At 48.3% G+C, this 17,962-nt stretch overlaps 1 protein-coding gene across 2 annotated transcripts in view; it reads left to right on the forward strand.

The window, feature by feature from the left end:
* CSMD2 (CUB and Sushi multiple domains 2) overlaps positions 1-17,962 on the forward strand; it is a 237,730-nt gene that overhangs the window by 119,853 nt on the left and 99,915 nt on the right. The window contains exons 12-13 of one of the 2 annotated variants that reach the window (XM_065857095.2): positions 347-459; positions 7,842-8,024. The exons of the other annotated variant lie outside the window; for it this stretch is intronic. Of the exons in view, the coding sequence (XP_065713167.2) occupies positions 347-459; positions 7,842-8,024 (296 nt within the window). The remainder of the gene's footprint in view (positions 1-346; positions 460-7,841; positions 8,025-17,962) is intronic. 2 annotated transcript variants of the gene reach the window in all.

Consider the following 17,962-nt stretch of genomic DNA (forward strand, 5'->3'; position numbering starts at 1 on the left):
TGCGGATGTTTTGCTTCAGTGAGAAGGGAAATTATTACTATTGATGCCGAATAATATAATGGTACTAGATTGTAATTATTATGGTGGTGATAATAATAACTTGCAGGCCCTCAGCTACAGTAAAAGACAAAGGCTCCTGTTGGGTGGTGTGCGGAAACGCGCTCGTCAGTCTTGCAGATCTGTCAGGTTTTTGGACAGTGTTCTGTTTGGGGAGTTCTCTTAATGCCGTTGGCATTGCTCGTGGTGTTTTCTGCTCCTGCAGAGGTATATCTGGCCTTTATATTGGTGGGAAAAGAAGTTTGGGGAGACTTACAGGCTATTTACTTGTTGTTACTTATTTTTACAGCTTGACAGGCACCACGGTCCCCGACCTGATCGTCAGCACACACCACCAGATGTGGCTCCTCTTCCAGACAGACAGCGTCAGCAACTTGCTGGGATTCAAAGCAACGTATGAAGGTAATCCAAGCATCCCACTCAAAATCTATCTGTTTTAAAAGTGCAGGGATGATCCGGGCCCAGCCGTTTGGGAGGAAAGGGAGAAGGGAGCTGCTTTAAATACACTGAAGTTCTGCAGATTTCTTTTTTGTTAAAACCGAAGCTTTGCTGCAGTAAGAACAGCTTTCCCGGGTTCTTTTCCATGGAGCAGCCTGGCTGGGTGATGCTTCATTGCCAGGTCATCTGCTGTGTTGGAAAAGAGCTGGTGCACTTCAGCTGATGGCAACAGACTGCGTCTGTGGGAGAAAATGAGATCAACTCATCCATGGGTTCAGTAGATGAGTGGCATCAGCTACTTTACACTTGGACTATTCTGGAGTACTACAAGTGAAATAAAAGTTAATGCTGCGGTTTTTCAAAAGAAACTGGTTAATGCCTTAGGATGTGGCTGCTGAACCTCAGCTGCGTGTTCCTGCTCCATGGGGGATTGCACTGGATGAGCTTTCCAGGGCCCTTCAACCCCTGACATTCTGGGATTCTGTGAATGCCTTTTGGTTTTCTCTGGCCTGCTGGTACCGGGGTTTGGCTCTGGTGCCTAAAAGCAGGCACAGAAATCTTCATCTAGACGCGGGGGCTGCTCCTGACACCCCTGAGTAGCAGCAGCTTCCACTGACATCAGCAGGAACGTTTAAATCCGTTTCTTTCAAGGGCTCTAAATGCACATTAGCGTTCATTCATTTTTAAAAGTGTTTCCTTGGGACTTGCCGTGTTTCTGGGAAGCGTCACGTTGTGATCAGGCCGGGACCTGCCCAAAGTCACGCTGCCGATTGATGCTGAAGTAACAATTTGGAGCCCAAAGGGACCGGACCTACCAGCAAACTGAGCCGGACTAAATTCCAGCACATCAGGCAGGCTGAGCAGGGCCTTGAAGAGGGGACTGGGTCGTGATGATGGAGTATTTATAGGATTGCAGGACCAGGTCAGCAGAAAAATCACAGAGACGTGTAGATAAGAGATAACAGAACTGAAAGAGGGAAAAGGCAAATCCAGCCTGATTGTCCAGGGAGCAGCTTGGTGATATTTCAGTCTCACAGAATCCCAGGATGTCAGGGGTTGAAGGGCCCTGGAAAGCTCATCCAGTGCAATCCCCCCATGGAGCAGGAACACCCAGCTGAGGTTCCACAGGAAGGTGTCCAGGCGGGTTTGAATGTCTGCACAGAAGGAGACTCCACAACCTCCCTGGGCAGCCTGGGCCAGGCTCTGCCACCCTCACCCCCAACAAGTTTCTTCTCATCTTTAAGTGGAACCTTTTGTGTTCCAGTTTGCACCCATTGCCCCTTGTCCTGTCACTGGTTGTCACCGAGAAGAGCCTGGCTCCATCCTCAGAGACAAAGAAGGTGTTCAGTAACTCTGCCTTCTCTATCTTCTGTCACCAGGGCACCCACCTCGTTCATCAGTGGGCCTACATTGCCTCTGCTGTTAGTTTGATCTGCCACCTATTGGAAAAAGCTCTTCCTGTTGTCCTTGACTCCTCTTGCCTGCCAGGTTTAATTCTAAGGAGGCCTTAGCTTTCCTAGTTGCCTCCCTACACCCTCAGACAACAGCCTTATATTCTCCCCAAGTGGCCAGCCCCTCCTTCCATGATCTGTGAACTCTCCTCTTCCACTTGACATACCCAGCAGTCCCTGGTTAACCACGCTGGCTGTGCTGGCACCAGCCGGAACGTTCTCTTTGCAGCAACCGTGAGTCTGTGTTCAGCTCAGCCAAAGGTCACTGTGGACGTGTTCTTTTCAGTCTCTTCATAAATCTGATGTATACCCTATAGCGTAGCACATAAAGTTGCGAACCGCGGGATATAGGGACTTCCTTGTGCTGTTGTTCATCTTCTGTGAACTCTGGATCTATAAGGAGCTCGACTTTTTGCTCCTCTGACTTCCTTTATGTTACTGCGTGATCTATAGCAGGGCTGAGCTGCTCTCACTCCCCGTGACCTCGATCAGTTTAGGAATCACCGTTGTCATTCACGCTTTGGAGTTGTGTCGTGTGGACCTTCCAGTGTCAAATGTGCTTCTCCTTCCCCTGCTCTCCAGCACAGCCGCTGCCTGGTTTGCTTGCTCTTCTATGTCCATAACCTCCTAGAAAAGGGAAAAATTAGGAACATTTGTTTCTAGGCATCCTTGCAGTTTTTGTCCAGCAGCTTCTTGACCTTGGAAAAGGAATTAGTGCCAGAACAAAGAAATACACCCATGCCTGAGGTGTGTGCTGGCTCTCCCGAGGTTAAGCTGAGCTCCAGTTCAGCCACGTCCTTAACGTTCTTTTCATTTTTGCAATACTTTGAGTTAAAAAGCAAGAGACATTTAAGTAAGAGGCAATTAGCACTTGCGAAATACTTTATGAAATTATATGCAACTTCCTAACAAGTTTCAGTATCAGTTTTATGGCCACGCTTTTTCCTACTTGTGAGAGGACGATTACAGCTAATGGAGCTATATAAAGTCAAGACCAAAAATGTGCCTAATAGAAGGGCAGAGTATTGCTTGCAGAGTGTGTTTAAACAGCCATCTATCCTACAGCGTGTGAGTTTTAGCGTACATTTTAAGGGTAACGCAATTGTAAAGCCTGTTGCTGGTGCTGAAACAGTACCGCCTAAGAGATTGATCGCTGCGCAGATTCAAGGATCTGTTGGAAGGAGCGTGCAGAGCAATACGCCGTCCAAACGGTGATGTTCCTGAGGAGGGGGAACCAGCCTCGGCCTTTTGGTCTGATCCTGAGCGTGTTTACACCAGGAGGGGCGTACAGAACACGAGGTGTCTGGATCTGGGTCTTTCCAGGTCTATGCTGCGCCATTGGATGCATTTGGAGCGAACGCTCAGCGGGTGTAAATCAGTGTGACGGCATTGATTTTCAATTTAGCCGTGTCAGTCTTTACCAGCTGAGGATCTGGCTCATTAATGTTCATGAAGATTCCTTCTAAATCTCCCATGTCTCAGCTGCAGCCACTTTTATCCTTTTAAACAGACATTCTCTCATAATAGTGAACAATGTTTTTGGACTTCCAGTGCTTGTCAGAAGAAATTTGTATTAAGCTCCACTTTGCTGGCAAAGTCTTTCCTTTCTCAGGGCTCTAGTGAACTGATTGATATTGCAGTTTAGTGCTTGACTTGTGAGAGGTTACAGCCTCCTGGGTCCCGGGCCTGATCTGCTCCCTCCTTTAATCTCAGATGACTTTGAGGTACCTTCCCCAGGGAGCCGGTTCCTTCCACAGCCATCAAAATGTGGTCAAAATGTGGTCAAAATATGTCCCAGGTCAGTTCCTTGGGACAGTTGGGAATAAGTTATTCCTTTAGGTGAGATCTTCGGAAGGTCTTGAGAAGTTTAGAGTTTGTTAAAGGAGGTTCAGACTCCATCGTCTCATCCGCAGTTCTGTTCCTCATCAGACTGAAGGTTCTCGGTCGCCCTCGCAGGTGAGATGTGGGGAGAAACACATTCCTGGTGAGCCTGAGGTTATTACAAGCAATAGTATGAAAGTCAGTGGGATAAATTCTGTGGTAAGAGAGAGAAACATTAAAACATGAACAGAACAAAGCCACATGTTAATTTAGCCTTATTGCTTCATATTAAAAATATATCAATGTAATTTAAAACAAGATTTACAGACACCCACCCACACAAATGTAGTTTGGGTTTCAGTTGGAATTGGGTTAGTTTGGGTCGAGCTGACTAAGGTCTGTGTTCTGAACCACCAACACGCTGCATCAGGGCGTGATTAAACCCTATTTATTGTGGTTGAAATGCTGACTCAGCGCTCGGCTCTGGAGAGCTTAGCGTTAGAGCCGAGATTCAGCCCCATGGTGCTAAGAGGCTTAGGAGCTCCGCAGAGCCGGAACCTGAAGATTTTCCTCTACTGACCTTTCTGGCTTTAATGAAATCAGTGCTGCCCAGGGTGTTTGGGCGGATGAGCTCGCTGGGTTTCCACAGCTGGTTCTATATAGATATGTAAATAGAGAGCTCTCTATAGATTGCTATGTGCAAGCTGCGGGTGAAGGTGTCCGTACACATGTGTAGATGTCAAATTGAGAACAAACAATAATGTCTTAAGTTGCCTGATCCTTGAGACTTAAGCAAAAAATACACTTATCTGAAACTAATAGTGGTGCTGCTGGTGCTCCGTTGGTTTTCACATCTCCTGGCCTGCAGCTCTGTCTTTGGGTTTTGTGTAGGAAAACGCTCTCAGGTTTCACCAACGGACCCAGACAACACACAGGTACTTTGCATTGATTGCGTGTGGTTATCTTGATTTATTTCTTTCTAGGTTCTATATTACCTGACCCCCCAATACTGTTGGAGGTGGAAGTCAGAAAACTCGGTGTTTCTATCCTTCCTACTCAGCTTTTCCATTAAATGTATTGACTCGTACCATAAAACCCTAGTGCTGGAATCCTGCTGAACCCACAGACACGAAGGCTTTTAGCTTATGATGTATTGACCTGAGCTGCTCTCAGGGTCATGTTATTGGAGTTAAGTCTGGTACCAGGCTTAGCGGGAGCCGTTTGCCGTTCTGCCGCAGGGTTTTAATGAGCCCGCTGGGTTCGCTTTCTGCGTTTGTCCTGAAACAGAGGTTGAGGTGGGAGGGATGTGGCCAACATACGCAGAAAGAGAGGCTTTCCTTCTTAATTTATCCCCTCTTCCTCAGCTTGTTCCCTCTTTAGATCCTTTTTATTCTCGTTGTTGGAACTGACAAAAAGAACCGGGTAATAGATACAGCCTGGTCCTGGTTCCTTCCCATACACACCATTTCCCACCCGCAAACAGCTGCCGAAATGTTCCCGCCAAAGCATTTTTCACTCAGAAAATGCCCTTTTGTCAAAAACCTTATCTGCGTGATATATAATATTTGACGGAGAAGTTTTGAAAGATTCATTTCGGGTTGTTTCATTTAAATAATGTCAAAACACTTGATTTAGATGTTCTTGTTTAGTTTTGACTTTTATTATTCTAATGTGGAAGTGATTTTACTTAAACATTCATCAGGAGAAATGTTTCAGTCTTATTGAAGTAACATGTTTTGATATTTCTGAATCATTCATTTTTGGAATTTCTGCCCTGCTAAATATTTAATGAATTTTACTGTGCGTGAAAAGTAGGAACCAGGGGATTTTCTTAGGACAGAAATTGCTTTTTTTTGACCTCCAGAATGTAATAAAATGTGCCAGCTTTGTTTACCTGCTGCTAACGGGGAGGTAACGTGCACGTTGGGAAATGCAAACTCTAATTCCTCAGTTCTCTCCCATTGTTAAGCCTGTGATTTCACTGTAGAGATCACAGAATGGACTGGGTTGGAAAAGCCCTCAGAGATCATCCAGTCCAACCCTTGGTCCAACTCCAGTCCGTTCACCAGATCATGGCACTAAGTGCCATGGCCAATCTCAGTTTAAAAACCTCCAGGGCCGGTGAGTCCAGCACCTCCCTGGGCAGCCATTCCAATGCTGACCACTCTCTCTGCACAGAATTGCTTTCTCATCTCCAGCCTCAATTTCCCCTGGCAGAGTTGAAGCCCCTGCCCCCTTGTCCTATTGCTGAGTGCCTGGGAGAAGAGCCCAATCCCCCCTGGCTAGAACTGCCCTTCAGGTCGTTCTAGAGAGTGCTGAGCTCAGCTCTAAGCCTCCTCTGCTCCAGACTGAACAAGCCCAGCTCCCTCAGCCTCTCCCCATAGGGCTTGTGTTCAAGTCCCTTCCCCAGTCTCGTTGCTCTTCTCTGGACCCGCTCCAGCACTTCAATCTCTTTCCGGACCTGAGGGGCCCAGAACTGAACACAACACTCCAGGTGTGGCCTCCCCAATGCAGAGCACAGGGGAAGGATCACTGCCCTTGTCCTGCTGACCACGCTGGTTTGGATACAGGACAGGACACCATTGGCCTTCTTGGCCACCCGGGCACACTGTTGGCTCCTGTTGAGCTTCCTGGCCATTAGTCCCCCCAGGTCCCTTTCTGCCCGACTGCTCTCCAGCCACTCTGTGCCAGCCTGGAGCGCTGCAGGGGTTGTTGTGGCCAAAGGGCAGGACCCGGCACTTGGCCTTGGTGAACTTCAGCCCATTGGAATTGAACCCATTTTTCCAGTCTGTCAGATCCCTCTGCAGAGCCCTCCTGCCTTCCAGCAGCTCCACACTCCCTCCCAACTTGGTGTCAGCAGCAAATTTGCTGATGATGGTCTCAATCCCCTCATCTAAATCATCAATAAAGATATTCAACAGGACTGGACCCAACACTGACCCCTGGGGACACCACTCGTGACTGATCAGCTGGATGCAGCCCCATTCACCAGCACCAGTTCTTAACCCAGCAGAGAGTAAGGTGCTCCAGCTGCATTCACACAGTGGGATAGAAAAAGGAGTCATCATATTAATTTATGTTAAATTATTTGGGGGATGTTTCGTTACTTGGCGGTGGCTTTTCAGTTCAAGATGCACGCGGCAGCAGCAGAAACTCGGTGCCTTGTTGTGACTTCTATTCAAAACACACCTGTATCCGAGCTGCCTGAAGTCAGCATAATAATGAGGCGTTGTTGTTACTCAAACCAAATTGGAATATTAGGTGGAGTAACGCAAACCTCAGATTACGCCATTTTCCTCCGTAAAGAAAGTGTCATAAAAGAAGTTTCCAATTTAGTGTAAGAAATTGGAAACGGGGAGAAAAGACAGCGAGACTGATCACAGATGATGGGGATAAAAACTAGAGAACGTGGAAGAGGAGATGAATGTGAAGCGGATGAATAATGTGGGAGCGCTGAGGAGGCTGTGAAGGAATGAAGTTCTGTAGCTAATAGTGATACGGGGCAGGGGGCCCTTTGGAAATGAAATTGTACGGAGCGGCAGATAACAGCAAATCGTGTCCGTGATTGACTCGAAGTCAAAATACAGGCGCAGCGGGAGATGAACGGTGTGTTTGTCTGCAAGGAGGTGTCAGCTCCGGGGCCACAGGCGGGAATGGAGGCTGTGGTAGGAAGAGGGGGAGAGATGGCAGATATTCCATCATCAAACACCCCCCAGCCGTGTCCTCTTTGCCCAAGGTGACGCAAGTCTGTGTGCTTCGCAAGTCCTTGCAGCAGATGCAGATGCGGGTCTCCTTGGGTATCGCTGTATTTTTCATTTAGTTGTGATTAATTTAAGGATGAAGCGACACGTAGAAGAGGTTGTGAGGGTCTTTTGGTGACAATGGTGACATTTGTGTGTCAGGACAGACACCTGGGCTGTGTTCTGCTGAGGTGCAAGGTGACCGGTGCTCCCTGGGGATGCGATGGCTTCGCCGGGCAGTGACAAATGACAACAGCAGATCTACGATGGGCGTTACGCCAGCTCGGCCTCACAGCCTTCCCCACGCAACCATTGTTTTCTTTCTTTGTTTCAGAGATCGACCAAGGGAGCTGCGGCGACCCCGGGATCCCGGCCTATGGCAGGAGAGAAGGCTCCACGTTCCGCCACGGGGACAGTTTGAAGTTTGAGTGCCAGCCCGCCTTTGAGTTGAAGGGCCAGAAAACAATTACCTGCCAAAAGAGTAGCCAGTGGTCTGCTCAGAAACCAGTGTGTGTTTGTAAGTCAGTGAGGAGACGGCTCTAAAATGTCTTCGTTACGTGGTGAGGTGGTCACGGAACCAGCGTGTTTGTGCTCCGTGCCTGGTACCCGGGACGGGGCAGGTTCTGGTGGTGGCAGAGATGTCCCCAAACTGCAGCATCACCTGAAGCCGTGGGGAGCGTTGGGTTGGGCTGCTCTCCCGGCACAGGGGGGATGTGCGTTGGGAACAGCGTCCAGATGGAGGTTTGGGCTCCTCTGGGACCGTGTGCTCCCCTCTGTCCTCCCAGTGTCTGCTTCAGGTCCCTGCTGGGGAAAGTTGACGTCCAAGACAGGAGCCATGGACACAAAACGAAACTTGATGCCATTTTTGGACATCTAATTTTCCTTCATTATCTGACAATATTCAGGGCTTCCTGCTGCTGGACCTCAATTTTTAATTTGTTGCATGAGTTCTCAGCAGAAGCAGTAGGATGTTATGCTTCCAGTAGTGACTACAGGTAAAATTTTCAGGTGTAAATGGGAGTTATATGCACAGTCCCCATTAGGTTTTAATGACCTCACTGTCCTTTGAAGATGCATTGGGCAATCTGCTTTATTATATTGGCTGAACCTTCACTCAGAAACAATGTTGTATTTGGACATTACCAAAACTCAGGAAAATATCTGTATTTTCCCCAGTTGGTGATGAGCAAACTCTTCATTTTGTCTCATCTCTACTTAGTTGGATAAGTTGCCCTGGGGAGACCACACCTGGAATATTGTGTCCAGTTGTGGCCCCTCAGCTCCAGAAGGACAGGGAACTGCTGGAGAGAGTCCAGCGCAGCCACCAAGATGCTGAAGGGAGTGGAGCATCTCCCGTGTGAGGAAAGGCTGAGGGAGCTGGGGCTCTGGAGCTGGAGAAGAGGAGACTGAGGGGGGACTCATTCCTGGGGATCAATATGGAAAGGGGGAGTGTCAGGAGGATGGAGCCAGGCTCTTCTGGGTGACAACCAGTGACAGGACAAGGGGCAATGGGTGCAAACGGGAACACAGGAGGTTCCACTTAAATTTGAGAAGAAACTTGTTGGGGGTGAGGGTGGCAGAGCCTGGCCCAGGCTCCCCAGGGAGGTTGTGGAGTCTCCTTCTCTGCAGACATTCAAACCCGCCTGGACCCCTTCCTGTGGAACCTCAGCTGGGTGTTCCTGCTCCATGGGGGATTGCACTGGATGAGCTTTCCAGGGCCCTTCAACCCCTGACATTCTGGGGTTCTGTGAAGTTCAAGTCTGTGCCTTTGAACAGATACTGTGGTGTTGGGGAATGAGACTGAACCTAATAAAAAAATAGGAAAGGAAAATGCAGTTGAGTAACAGACAAGGAGAAATGTGGGGGTGGAAATGGATAGAAAAATGTTAATTTTTAGAAATGTGTATTCACTGTGCAGATAAATAGCTAATCCAGTGCAAAATGCTCATTTGTAGCGTGGCAGGACCTGCTCTGTACCAAAGGGGAAAGGAAGCAATTGCTTTGAGTTTTGCCTTTTCCAGATGCTGCAATTCCCTCCCTGATTGGTTTTCTCTATAAGCAAATCAACTAACGATGCTGCTGAGGAATGTGGAGTTTCCCTGGTTGTCTTGTCTGGAGGTGTTAGACCATTTCTGTGCTTAGCAGCTGAAAGGGGTTTTGGTTCTTTTCTTAATTTCCTAGAAGTCCAGATGAATTGGAACAGCTGATGGTTTGGTTGTGGTTCTTGCTGACAGTTTGCAGTGAGACTGAACCCAGAGTTTGTCCCGGTGTGAGAGGCCTGGATCGCAGTGGTGTAGACAGGAGGCTTCCCAGTGGAGTAGGATTGTGGTTTTGTAGGTGGATACTGAACAGGGGCATCAAATCAACAGCCCATGCAAAGCATAGAGCAGGCATGAATCTCTTAGTTAAAATAATTCCATTGTATTCTGTTCTCTGTGGCCGTCCAGCTTTGGATATTTAAAAATCAACAAGACAACATGTAGGTAGTGGAAAAAGTATTTCATAGCCCTCTCTACACCTTTACTCCTCGGCCTTTATTCTAGACAGCATCATATTAGTGTGCATGAATCGGAAGAGGTGAAATGACAAAATGTGTAACCTGGCATGAAATCTGTAGTGGGATTAGTGACGATTCTCTGTAAATGTTGGGAGACCATTAAATGTGTTGGGCATGAGGTGGGAAAATCAGGTAACCTGATTTATGTGCTGCTTGTTTGGAATATGCAAACAATTCAGTGCTTCTGATTCTGGCCACCAATGCGTGACAAATGCAGATGGAGATTAAGCAGCACGCTGTGGTGCATCCTGCTGTCCCAAGCAAGGGATTTATAAGCAGACAGAATTTATTGTGGAGAACTCATTTCCCGGGACTTTGATGGCAAAGCAACACAAATGGTTTAAGTAATGCATCTGCTTATTGCAGTGGGTCCTTAATTCGTGGCTGGCTGTGCCTTCATGATAACAGACCTTCCATCTTCATCCTCCCTGTCGTCGTCGCATCCCTTAACCATCCAGCGTGAGCACGTAGGGTGCCCGAGGAACTTTGCACGACCCTGCTCTGCAAACCCCCGGCTCAGCAAGGTGTGCGGTGCTCAGGGTATATCTGCTGAGCTGAGACATTGAAACAACAGCAGCAGGACCTGGGGACCTGCAGTTCTGTAATGGGATGGGGCAGCACAACCACGTCTGCTCCAAGCTGGGTGTCTGGGGTCAGCCATGGCTGGAGGCTCAGCCTCTTTCCCCTTGTTCTGCAGCACCTCGTAGTGCTCAGATCGGCTTTGCGGTTGCCGTTGTTCACTCTGACACCTGCATTCTCAAAGTTACAAACTGCGATGTATTCAGAGGCCGAGGGGTTCTCATAACCCAGGATAATCCAAGCCATTGCTCTCGCTGTGTTCGGTTTTCTCGAGTTCTTGAAGGACAGCAAAATGGGCTTAGGAGATGTCATGCGGATAAATGTTACCTGAGGAAAAGCGTTGTGCTCTTTAGATGAAGTTTGTGCGCTGATGGTAGGAGCTCAGAAGGGATGTAATATCGAACCTGAAGTGTACAGTTACCTGTGGCTGAGCAGATTATTAAGCTTATGAATGGGGAACCAGCCCATAATTACAGCTATAATGGAAGGCGGTGAGTTCAGTTACTGCAGCGAGAATGATGATGGAAGTCTGGATAGACGTAGTCGGGGAGCCGGCTGTTTCAGTAGTGCCATAACTTTCAAATACTTGGTTGGAATTACTGTTTAAACGTACTCGTGTATAGGAGGGAAAAACACATTATCTGAATTTTATGGGAGCCATTGCGGTGGAAGGCCCTGCTACAAAGCTTTTTCTATGACCAAAGTGTATTTCGCAAGGTTTCCTTGCTGAGGAAAGGCAGAGCCAACGCATCCCCTGCGCAGGGGCTGCTGCTCCGGGGGTTCATACGAGGTTCTTTGCTCTTCCTCCCCTGCTTTCCCTCCTCCTCCTCCTCCTGAAGATCAGTCCTGCACCCTTAGCTGAGCGGTTGCGTTGCGCCAAGCAGTGCCGTGAGTTTACACGATAGGTTATGGCATGAACCGTCCTTCGTAACCACCTCACCGAACACAGGCAAAGCTTCTTGCCTTGGTTTAACTACCCTCTGTCAGTTGCTTTTGGAAAACCGTCTCTGAAAACAACTTGTTTTCTGATACAAGTTGAATTCCTTGGTCTCAGACATGCAGACTCAGAGTTTTCTGGACCCGTCATGTTTTCTAGAGGTGAATAAAGCACAGTGATAAAACAGTTTGTATGTTCTGACTGCACATTGTGCAAACCCGGGGGTGGAGGTTTCTGCACTGAACCAAGGGGGTTTATTTGGCATCGCTTGACTGCAGCTCCACAAGGGCCGGGGGTGAATACGTGTGCACATGTATGTATGTGTATATGTCTGTAGGTTTAAATGGAGGGGCCGTCACTTGAGCCGTGTGTTTCCCAGTACTTCTGGACTCCTCCAGACACTTTCCATCCATTGATCTATAGAGTCTTGTAGCTCTGGTCTTGCTTTAGATCTTCATTAGTTTCTGGTGACTTTGCGTTATTGTAAATTCTCTTTGTATTGCAGACCTGCTTAGATCCATAGTCATGCATAACGTTCCTCTAAACAAAGCAGAAGGCATTTTCCACAGCATTCTAAATTATGGTAAGTTGTGTCTTGTCTTCTCTGCCTTTGGAGCAGATATTACGCTTTCTTCCCTTCTTGTGGGCTTGCAAACCCCAACCACAGCGCATTCTGCTCCCGTTCGCTCCATCGCACGTGGTGCAGCAACTCTGGGAGCAAACAGCACCAGCAAACCCCTCGGCATCATTGCGAGTTGGCTTCTGGGAGGTGGGCACAGCCCAGGATCCGTCACCCGGGTGCACGGCACCCACTCCGTCCTTCTCTTCAGAGCCGCCGTGATTTTGTGCATTTTTCCAACCTTTTAAGCATCTGATTTTCCTTAATAGCAGTATAAAATCTCTCTTCTCCTCAGTGGTAATTACTTCTTTCTTTTTTGTTAATTCCATAATGGTCTATTATACCTGCTGAATAATCTTCGCTCGCCTTTGCAAAGAGCTCGGAGCGGCCGACCTTTTGTGTGCAGCGTCTGCTGCAAACATCCAGGCTTAGTAGCTGGAAGCGCAAAGTGCAATGGATGTTTTCCCAGCAATGTGCTGCACAGAACCATGTAATTTCATATCACTTGACAAGTTTTTCGTTTAGCTCTAAATTAAATTGTCAATTGGTCGTTATTTTCTTTCTCTTTCTTCCTTTCTGCTCTCTTCTTCCCTTCCTGCCCGCTATTCACAGCAACCTATGGAGCCTTCCCTGCAATGAGTAATTTGGGGAGAAGTGTTCTCTTAACTTAGCAGCGATAAAAGCGTAGTTTGCCTTTTTAAAAATAATAGCTTTTCAGCAGAGAGAGCAGTTAGCGCTTGGAGCGTTTTATCCGCTGAGGGTTCTCCATACAACGTTCACAAATTGAGGTTGGATGCTCCTTTCTGGACACCTCCAGGAAGCAGGAATCATTTCATAGTGTGTATTAAAGAGGTGGACGGGGAAGATGATCAGAATGATCCTTTGTCTGAGCTGCACGTGGGCTCTCATTCTTCCAATGAAACCAGATCCATTGGGTGCTCTTCGTATTATTTTTGTTCTTAATTCCTCTTACTTTTTACGGTGCTGATGGGACAGTTTAACTCACACGATGTTTCTCCCTCCTGCTTTAAACAGGTTTCTTTTCCTAGCTAACAGCGGATTTATCTGCCTGCAGATGGAGTTGCTTTTAGGGCATTTTTGGGAGAAGCGCAGGCGTTCTGTTAATTTTGATTTCCAGGCTGTTTTGCTCTGTGTGTGTTTGGGGTTTTCTTGTCCGGTCGGGTTTTATCAATGCTGTTATGGAGCACACCGGTACGATTTTCCCGGTGTAACAGCACAGAAACACTGACGATCCTTGCCAGACCAAAGGGAACCGCTCGCTGACCCCAGACCGCCCGTGTGCGCCAGCCCTGACCTGTGCAGAGCAGCCGGTCGCATCCTGGCTTTGTGCGGCTGCAATCCGGCCAAGAAAAGGGCTCATTCCCTGCCGAGACCACTTCCAGGGCTTAGATGCTTTCTACATTTGTGCAGCAGATAACAGATAACCCGTTAACACCTGCTGGCCCTTGATCCGGCTGGGTTCAGAGCAGCAAATCGCTGGTGAAACGCTGCTTATCTGCGGGCGCTTCCCCGAGCTGCGGAGATCCGGTCGTTCTCTGGCAGCAAATTAAATGAAGGCAGGATTACGATGATCTCTGTGTACACGTGGGATTTGTAGCCTTTGTTAACAGCCCTGTTGCACGGTTGCAGCCATGTAAGACCATTCCCTTCTCAATTTTCAGCAGGGCTCTTAACCTCAAAGCCCTTGGTCTGCATCGCAGCCCCGGTTTATCAGAGCGCTGAGATTTCAGTGTTTGCTTAAGTAGATGTGTATGCGTAAAGTGCTGTGCTGGGCAGGAATGCACTTAAGCACCTTCTTAACAATGAATTGGGTTATAATTGTTCCTCATGAACTCCCCAGGCGGTTTTTCTAGTGTAACCTATGTGAAAATTTTCCCTTTTTATACGCTGTATAAGGGGTTTGCTTAACCAGCCCCTTCTGCTGGTCCTTGAGAGCTGTCTCAAACAAGCTGCACATCTTCCAGCGTGTCACCCCGGTCGTTAAGGGTCCCTTAGTCTATATCTAAGGAGCACTGAGGTCCAGCTGGGCCCCGCCAGAGCCCGTTCTCAGCGTTGCTTTGGCAGTGAGCGCTTTCTGCAACTGTAGAAGAAAGAAGAAAGAGTCTCCTGCTGTGAGCTGCTGCCCCGTGCGCTCTCTTGGTTTCTATCAACTCGTAAAGAGCGTGGGGAGCTGGTGCGGCAGATGATGAGGTGAGGTTGCGGGGTGGTGCGGCAGATGTGGCCAGCTGTGGTGTTCCCACAGGGCTGCTGCTCCGGGCAGGGTGGGAGCAGAGGATGCATGGGGCGGCAGCCCCGTTGTGGGGCACACAGCTCGCCAGAGGTGCTCCAGCTGCTCACCCAGCTTATTGGGCTGTCTCCGTGCTTGTTACTGTAGTGATTGAATCAGTGGAACCGCTACCCTGATGGGTTTCACGCCGCTCTGAACGAGCTGTCCCGTGCCAAGGCATCTGCCCGTGTTTCTGACAGCCATTGCTCAGCGCCATGGGTTGCTTCTCTACACATGGGGCTGAATCTGAAATGACACTTAATTGGTTTTATTGGGTGAGGAGGTTGTCTCTGTCCCTTTCCACATCTCTTTATCCAGAAGATGGGAATATGGTGTGTGTTACGTTGCCATCTTCAACCTGCTCAGCAGAGAAGTTCCCTTTTGCCTACCTTATTCGACTTTAATGCTTTATGTGTGGGGTCCTCTGCTAAAGCACCAAGGAGCAAAAGGGAAAAGGTACATAACAAGAGCACGAAAGTGCTTTGGGGCTTTTGCCAAAAAAGCGAGATTTAAACTTGAGTCATCTTGTGGACGTTGTGACAAAGGACGGGACAAGCAGCCCAGCCCTGGCCAGCGGGGATCAGCACCTCCCAGTAAGCTGAAGAACTTCTCTCACTCCTGCTCGCCCCATTGCCATTCTTGCTTTGAGTGGGTAGAAATGAAACCTGCTTTGGTGTCATAACACCCTTCCACATGCACAGAGGCTCCTGTTCAGTCTATTTTAAGTTCGCTGATATTTTCCTCAAAATCTACTCAAACCCTGCCTATTTTTCGTGTTTTGTACCCTGGCTGCTCTCCCGCCCCCGTTAGCCGTGTGCTGGCGGTGACAGCCGCTCCATCAGAGTGAGATGAAGAGTTTGTTGCTCTGAAACACAAAGAAGTTCTCCCAGTTAATATTTGCTCTGGACTCCTTTCCCTCACCTCCCGCTGGCCCTGGTGGTGCCTCAAGGTTTCAAGAAAGAAAACGCATTGTGATGCAGATGTGTTTATTGAAACAGCGGATACAGAAAGAGGAAAATACAAAATGTAAAGCACTTTGCTTCGCAGCTTGAGCCGTGCCCTGAGCCTCCAGCACCGCAGCGATTCGGGACGGCTGCTCGCCCAAGTCAGCCATGCTGCTTATTAACCCGGCCCCCGCTGAGCTCCTGTTTTTCCAGTCCATCAGCAAGCTATGCCTAGAGGAGGGATCTTCTTAAAAAGGAATGGTAAGGCAGAAAATCTGTTACTGTCTTCCAGCTCTTTCCCAAGTGGTCAGAGTCAGTGCAATAGCTAAAAGCCGGGAAAGAAGTCAGGATTTTTTTGGCCGTTGTTTCCATGGAGACTGAAATCTTGCCGGTGGTTCCCTGCTTGGTTTTCAGCCCCTGAACCTGGTGCCGTTGCCATTCCCGTGTGTTGCAGGGGTGTCCTGTCCTCGGGATGGGCCCTGTGTTGTGGTGCAGCATCCAGGGCTGTCGGACAGGAGGAATGAGATGCTCTGTGAGCAGACGGGAGCTGTCGAAGGCAGAACGAAAGCGAAACAGGTTGTGCTTAGACTGACCAGGCAAATGGATAAATGGCCCCTGGCTGACAGCGCAGGGACGAGGAGCGGTGTGGGAACCGCCAGACGCTCCTGTGCTCAGCCCAGCCACGAGCATCCCGCGTGTGGCCACAGCCGCGCGTCCACGCGACTTCCGAGACGGGCGATGAGCTGTTTCTTCACTGTTTTACCGCTTGGAATGAACACAGAATCTTGATGATGTTTGTGATGACTTCAATAAATATCTTGTACTCGTTCATTAATGACTCGGGTCTCACTGGCTTTGGTAGCTACTTTTTCTTTCTGCTGTGATTTATTCTGCTGTATTTAATAAAGGGATTTTTCTTATTGCTCTTGCAGTAGTTGATCAGTAATAATAATTATTGACGAAGTCAATATATAGGCCTATAAATTGGAACCTGTGCCGTGCACATAAGGAAATCTCCTCTCGTAACATTTAAGAGCAACCAGAATAAATACTAAATTCAGTCTCTCAGCTTGAGGCTTCGGAGTTGCAGATATTCCCCCGTCGGTCTGTCTGTCTGTCCTGTTCTGAGCGGCTGCTCCCTCCCTGGGGCACTTTGTCCCTCGGGTGCACAAACCAGCGTGAGACAGGTACGGCCCGGCTCTCCTCACCCTTCTTGGGTGGTGTCACCCTTGTTCTGAGCACGTTTCCCCATCCCTGATGTTTTGTTAAACAGCTGCTGCCTTTATCCGAGTGTCCAGCAAAGCGCTTTGGAGAAGCAGCGGCTGACGTGGGTCCCAGTGCAGCCCCGGAGCAAAACCGCTTGTTCACACTGAGGAAAAACCACTCCTGCTTGAAAAGATGGAGAAAATCTTCACATCGCAGACGCCTTAATGAACTTTCTGGATAATTTGTGGCTTCCTGGGCTGGTCGTAGCTGAGCTCGTACGCTGGTGCCCCCCATGGGCTTGGGACATGGGTGTGAGGGTCGGTGGCCTTTGTCCTGCCACCTGCACTTGTCATCTATGGAAACCTGAAATTGTCATTTACTTGCCCACAGGGGAGGCTTTTGGTTTCTTTATCTGTTACTTTTTAATCCGTCGCTTTGTTTTATCTATCAAAGGTCAATTTTATGTCCCTCCCTCGCTCTGCTTCTCTTTCTTCTCTCAGCAAGTTCTTTGTTGTTGTGATTCCCGAAATGAGCTGCGCCAGCCACTGCGCCTCTTGTTGCTGTGTGATCCTATAGGTCCTGTGCGAATGCTTATTTACCGCCTCGCGTTTAAAAATGTATAGGAGATCCCTCGCTCCTGTGCGGGGCTCCTGCGCTGAGATGTTCCGCTGTGTATGAATACATCTATTTTCAATAACTCTTCCTAGGCAGATTATACCAAGCTTGTGCGGACAGAATTATTTGACAGCATCCCTTGATATTTCAGTATCTCGTAAAGAGCCCGAAGCCTGAAGATATTTTGCAGTTTGTTTTCTCTTTAATCTGTTCCCTTTGTTGCTTAGAGCAGGAAATAGATTGTGTAGCTCTTAGCCTTGATAATGTCATGGTAACGTCCATCTTATTTGATCTGAAACCATTAAGCATTGAAGGAAGACAGAGGGAAAATAATAGAGGGAGGGTGAGCATTGAAGCAAATAATTGTATAAATGCCAAACTAAAGCCAGTCTCATCCTCTGCGGGATGTCCTTTTGCCAGGAATTAGTGAGATATATGTTCTAAATAATGGGTTTTACTAAGGGTGATGGTGGGGAAAAGGGTGAGTGAAGCATACACACCTGAAATATCAAAACCATTGGGTAGGTACCACTTGAAAGGCAGCCTGGCTTTCTCAAATGGATGTGCCTCGTCAGGTGGAATACAGGATATATTGAAAACCTGTGAGAGCTGAAGATCTTTTTCACGTGCACTCTTCCCCTCAGCTTCTTTTAAGACCGGTTTTAATTGTTTTCATGGGAATGGCAGGCTCATTTGACGCCTCTTTTTGGT

Source organism: Patagioenas fasciata, chromosome 25, assembly GCF_037038585.1.
Source record: "Patagioenas fasciata isolate bPatFas1 chromosome 25, bPatFas1.hap1, whole genome shotgun sequence".
In the NCBI taxonomy this organism is placed as follows: Eukaryota; Metazoa; Chordata; class Aves; order Columbiformes; family Columbidae; genus Patagioenas; species Patagioenas fasciata.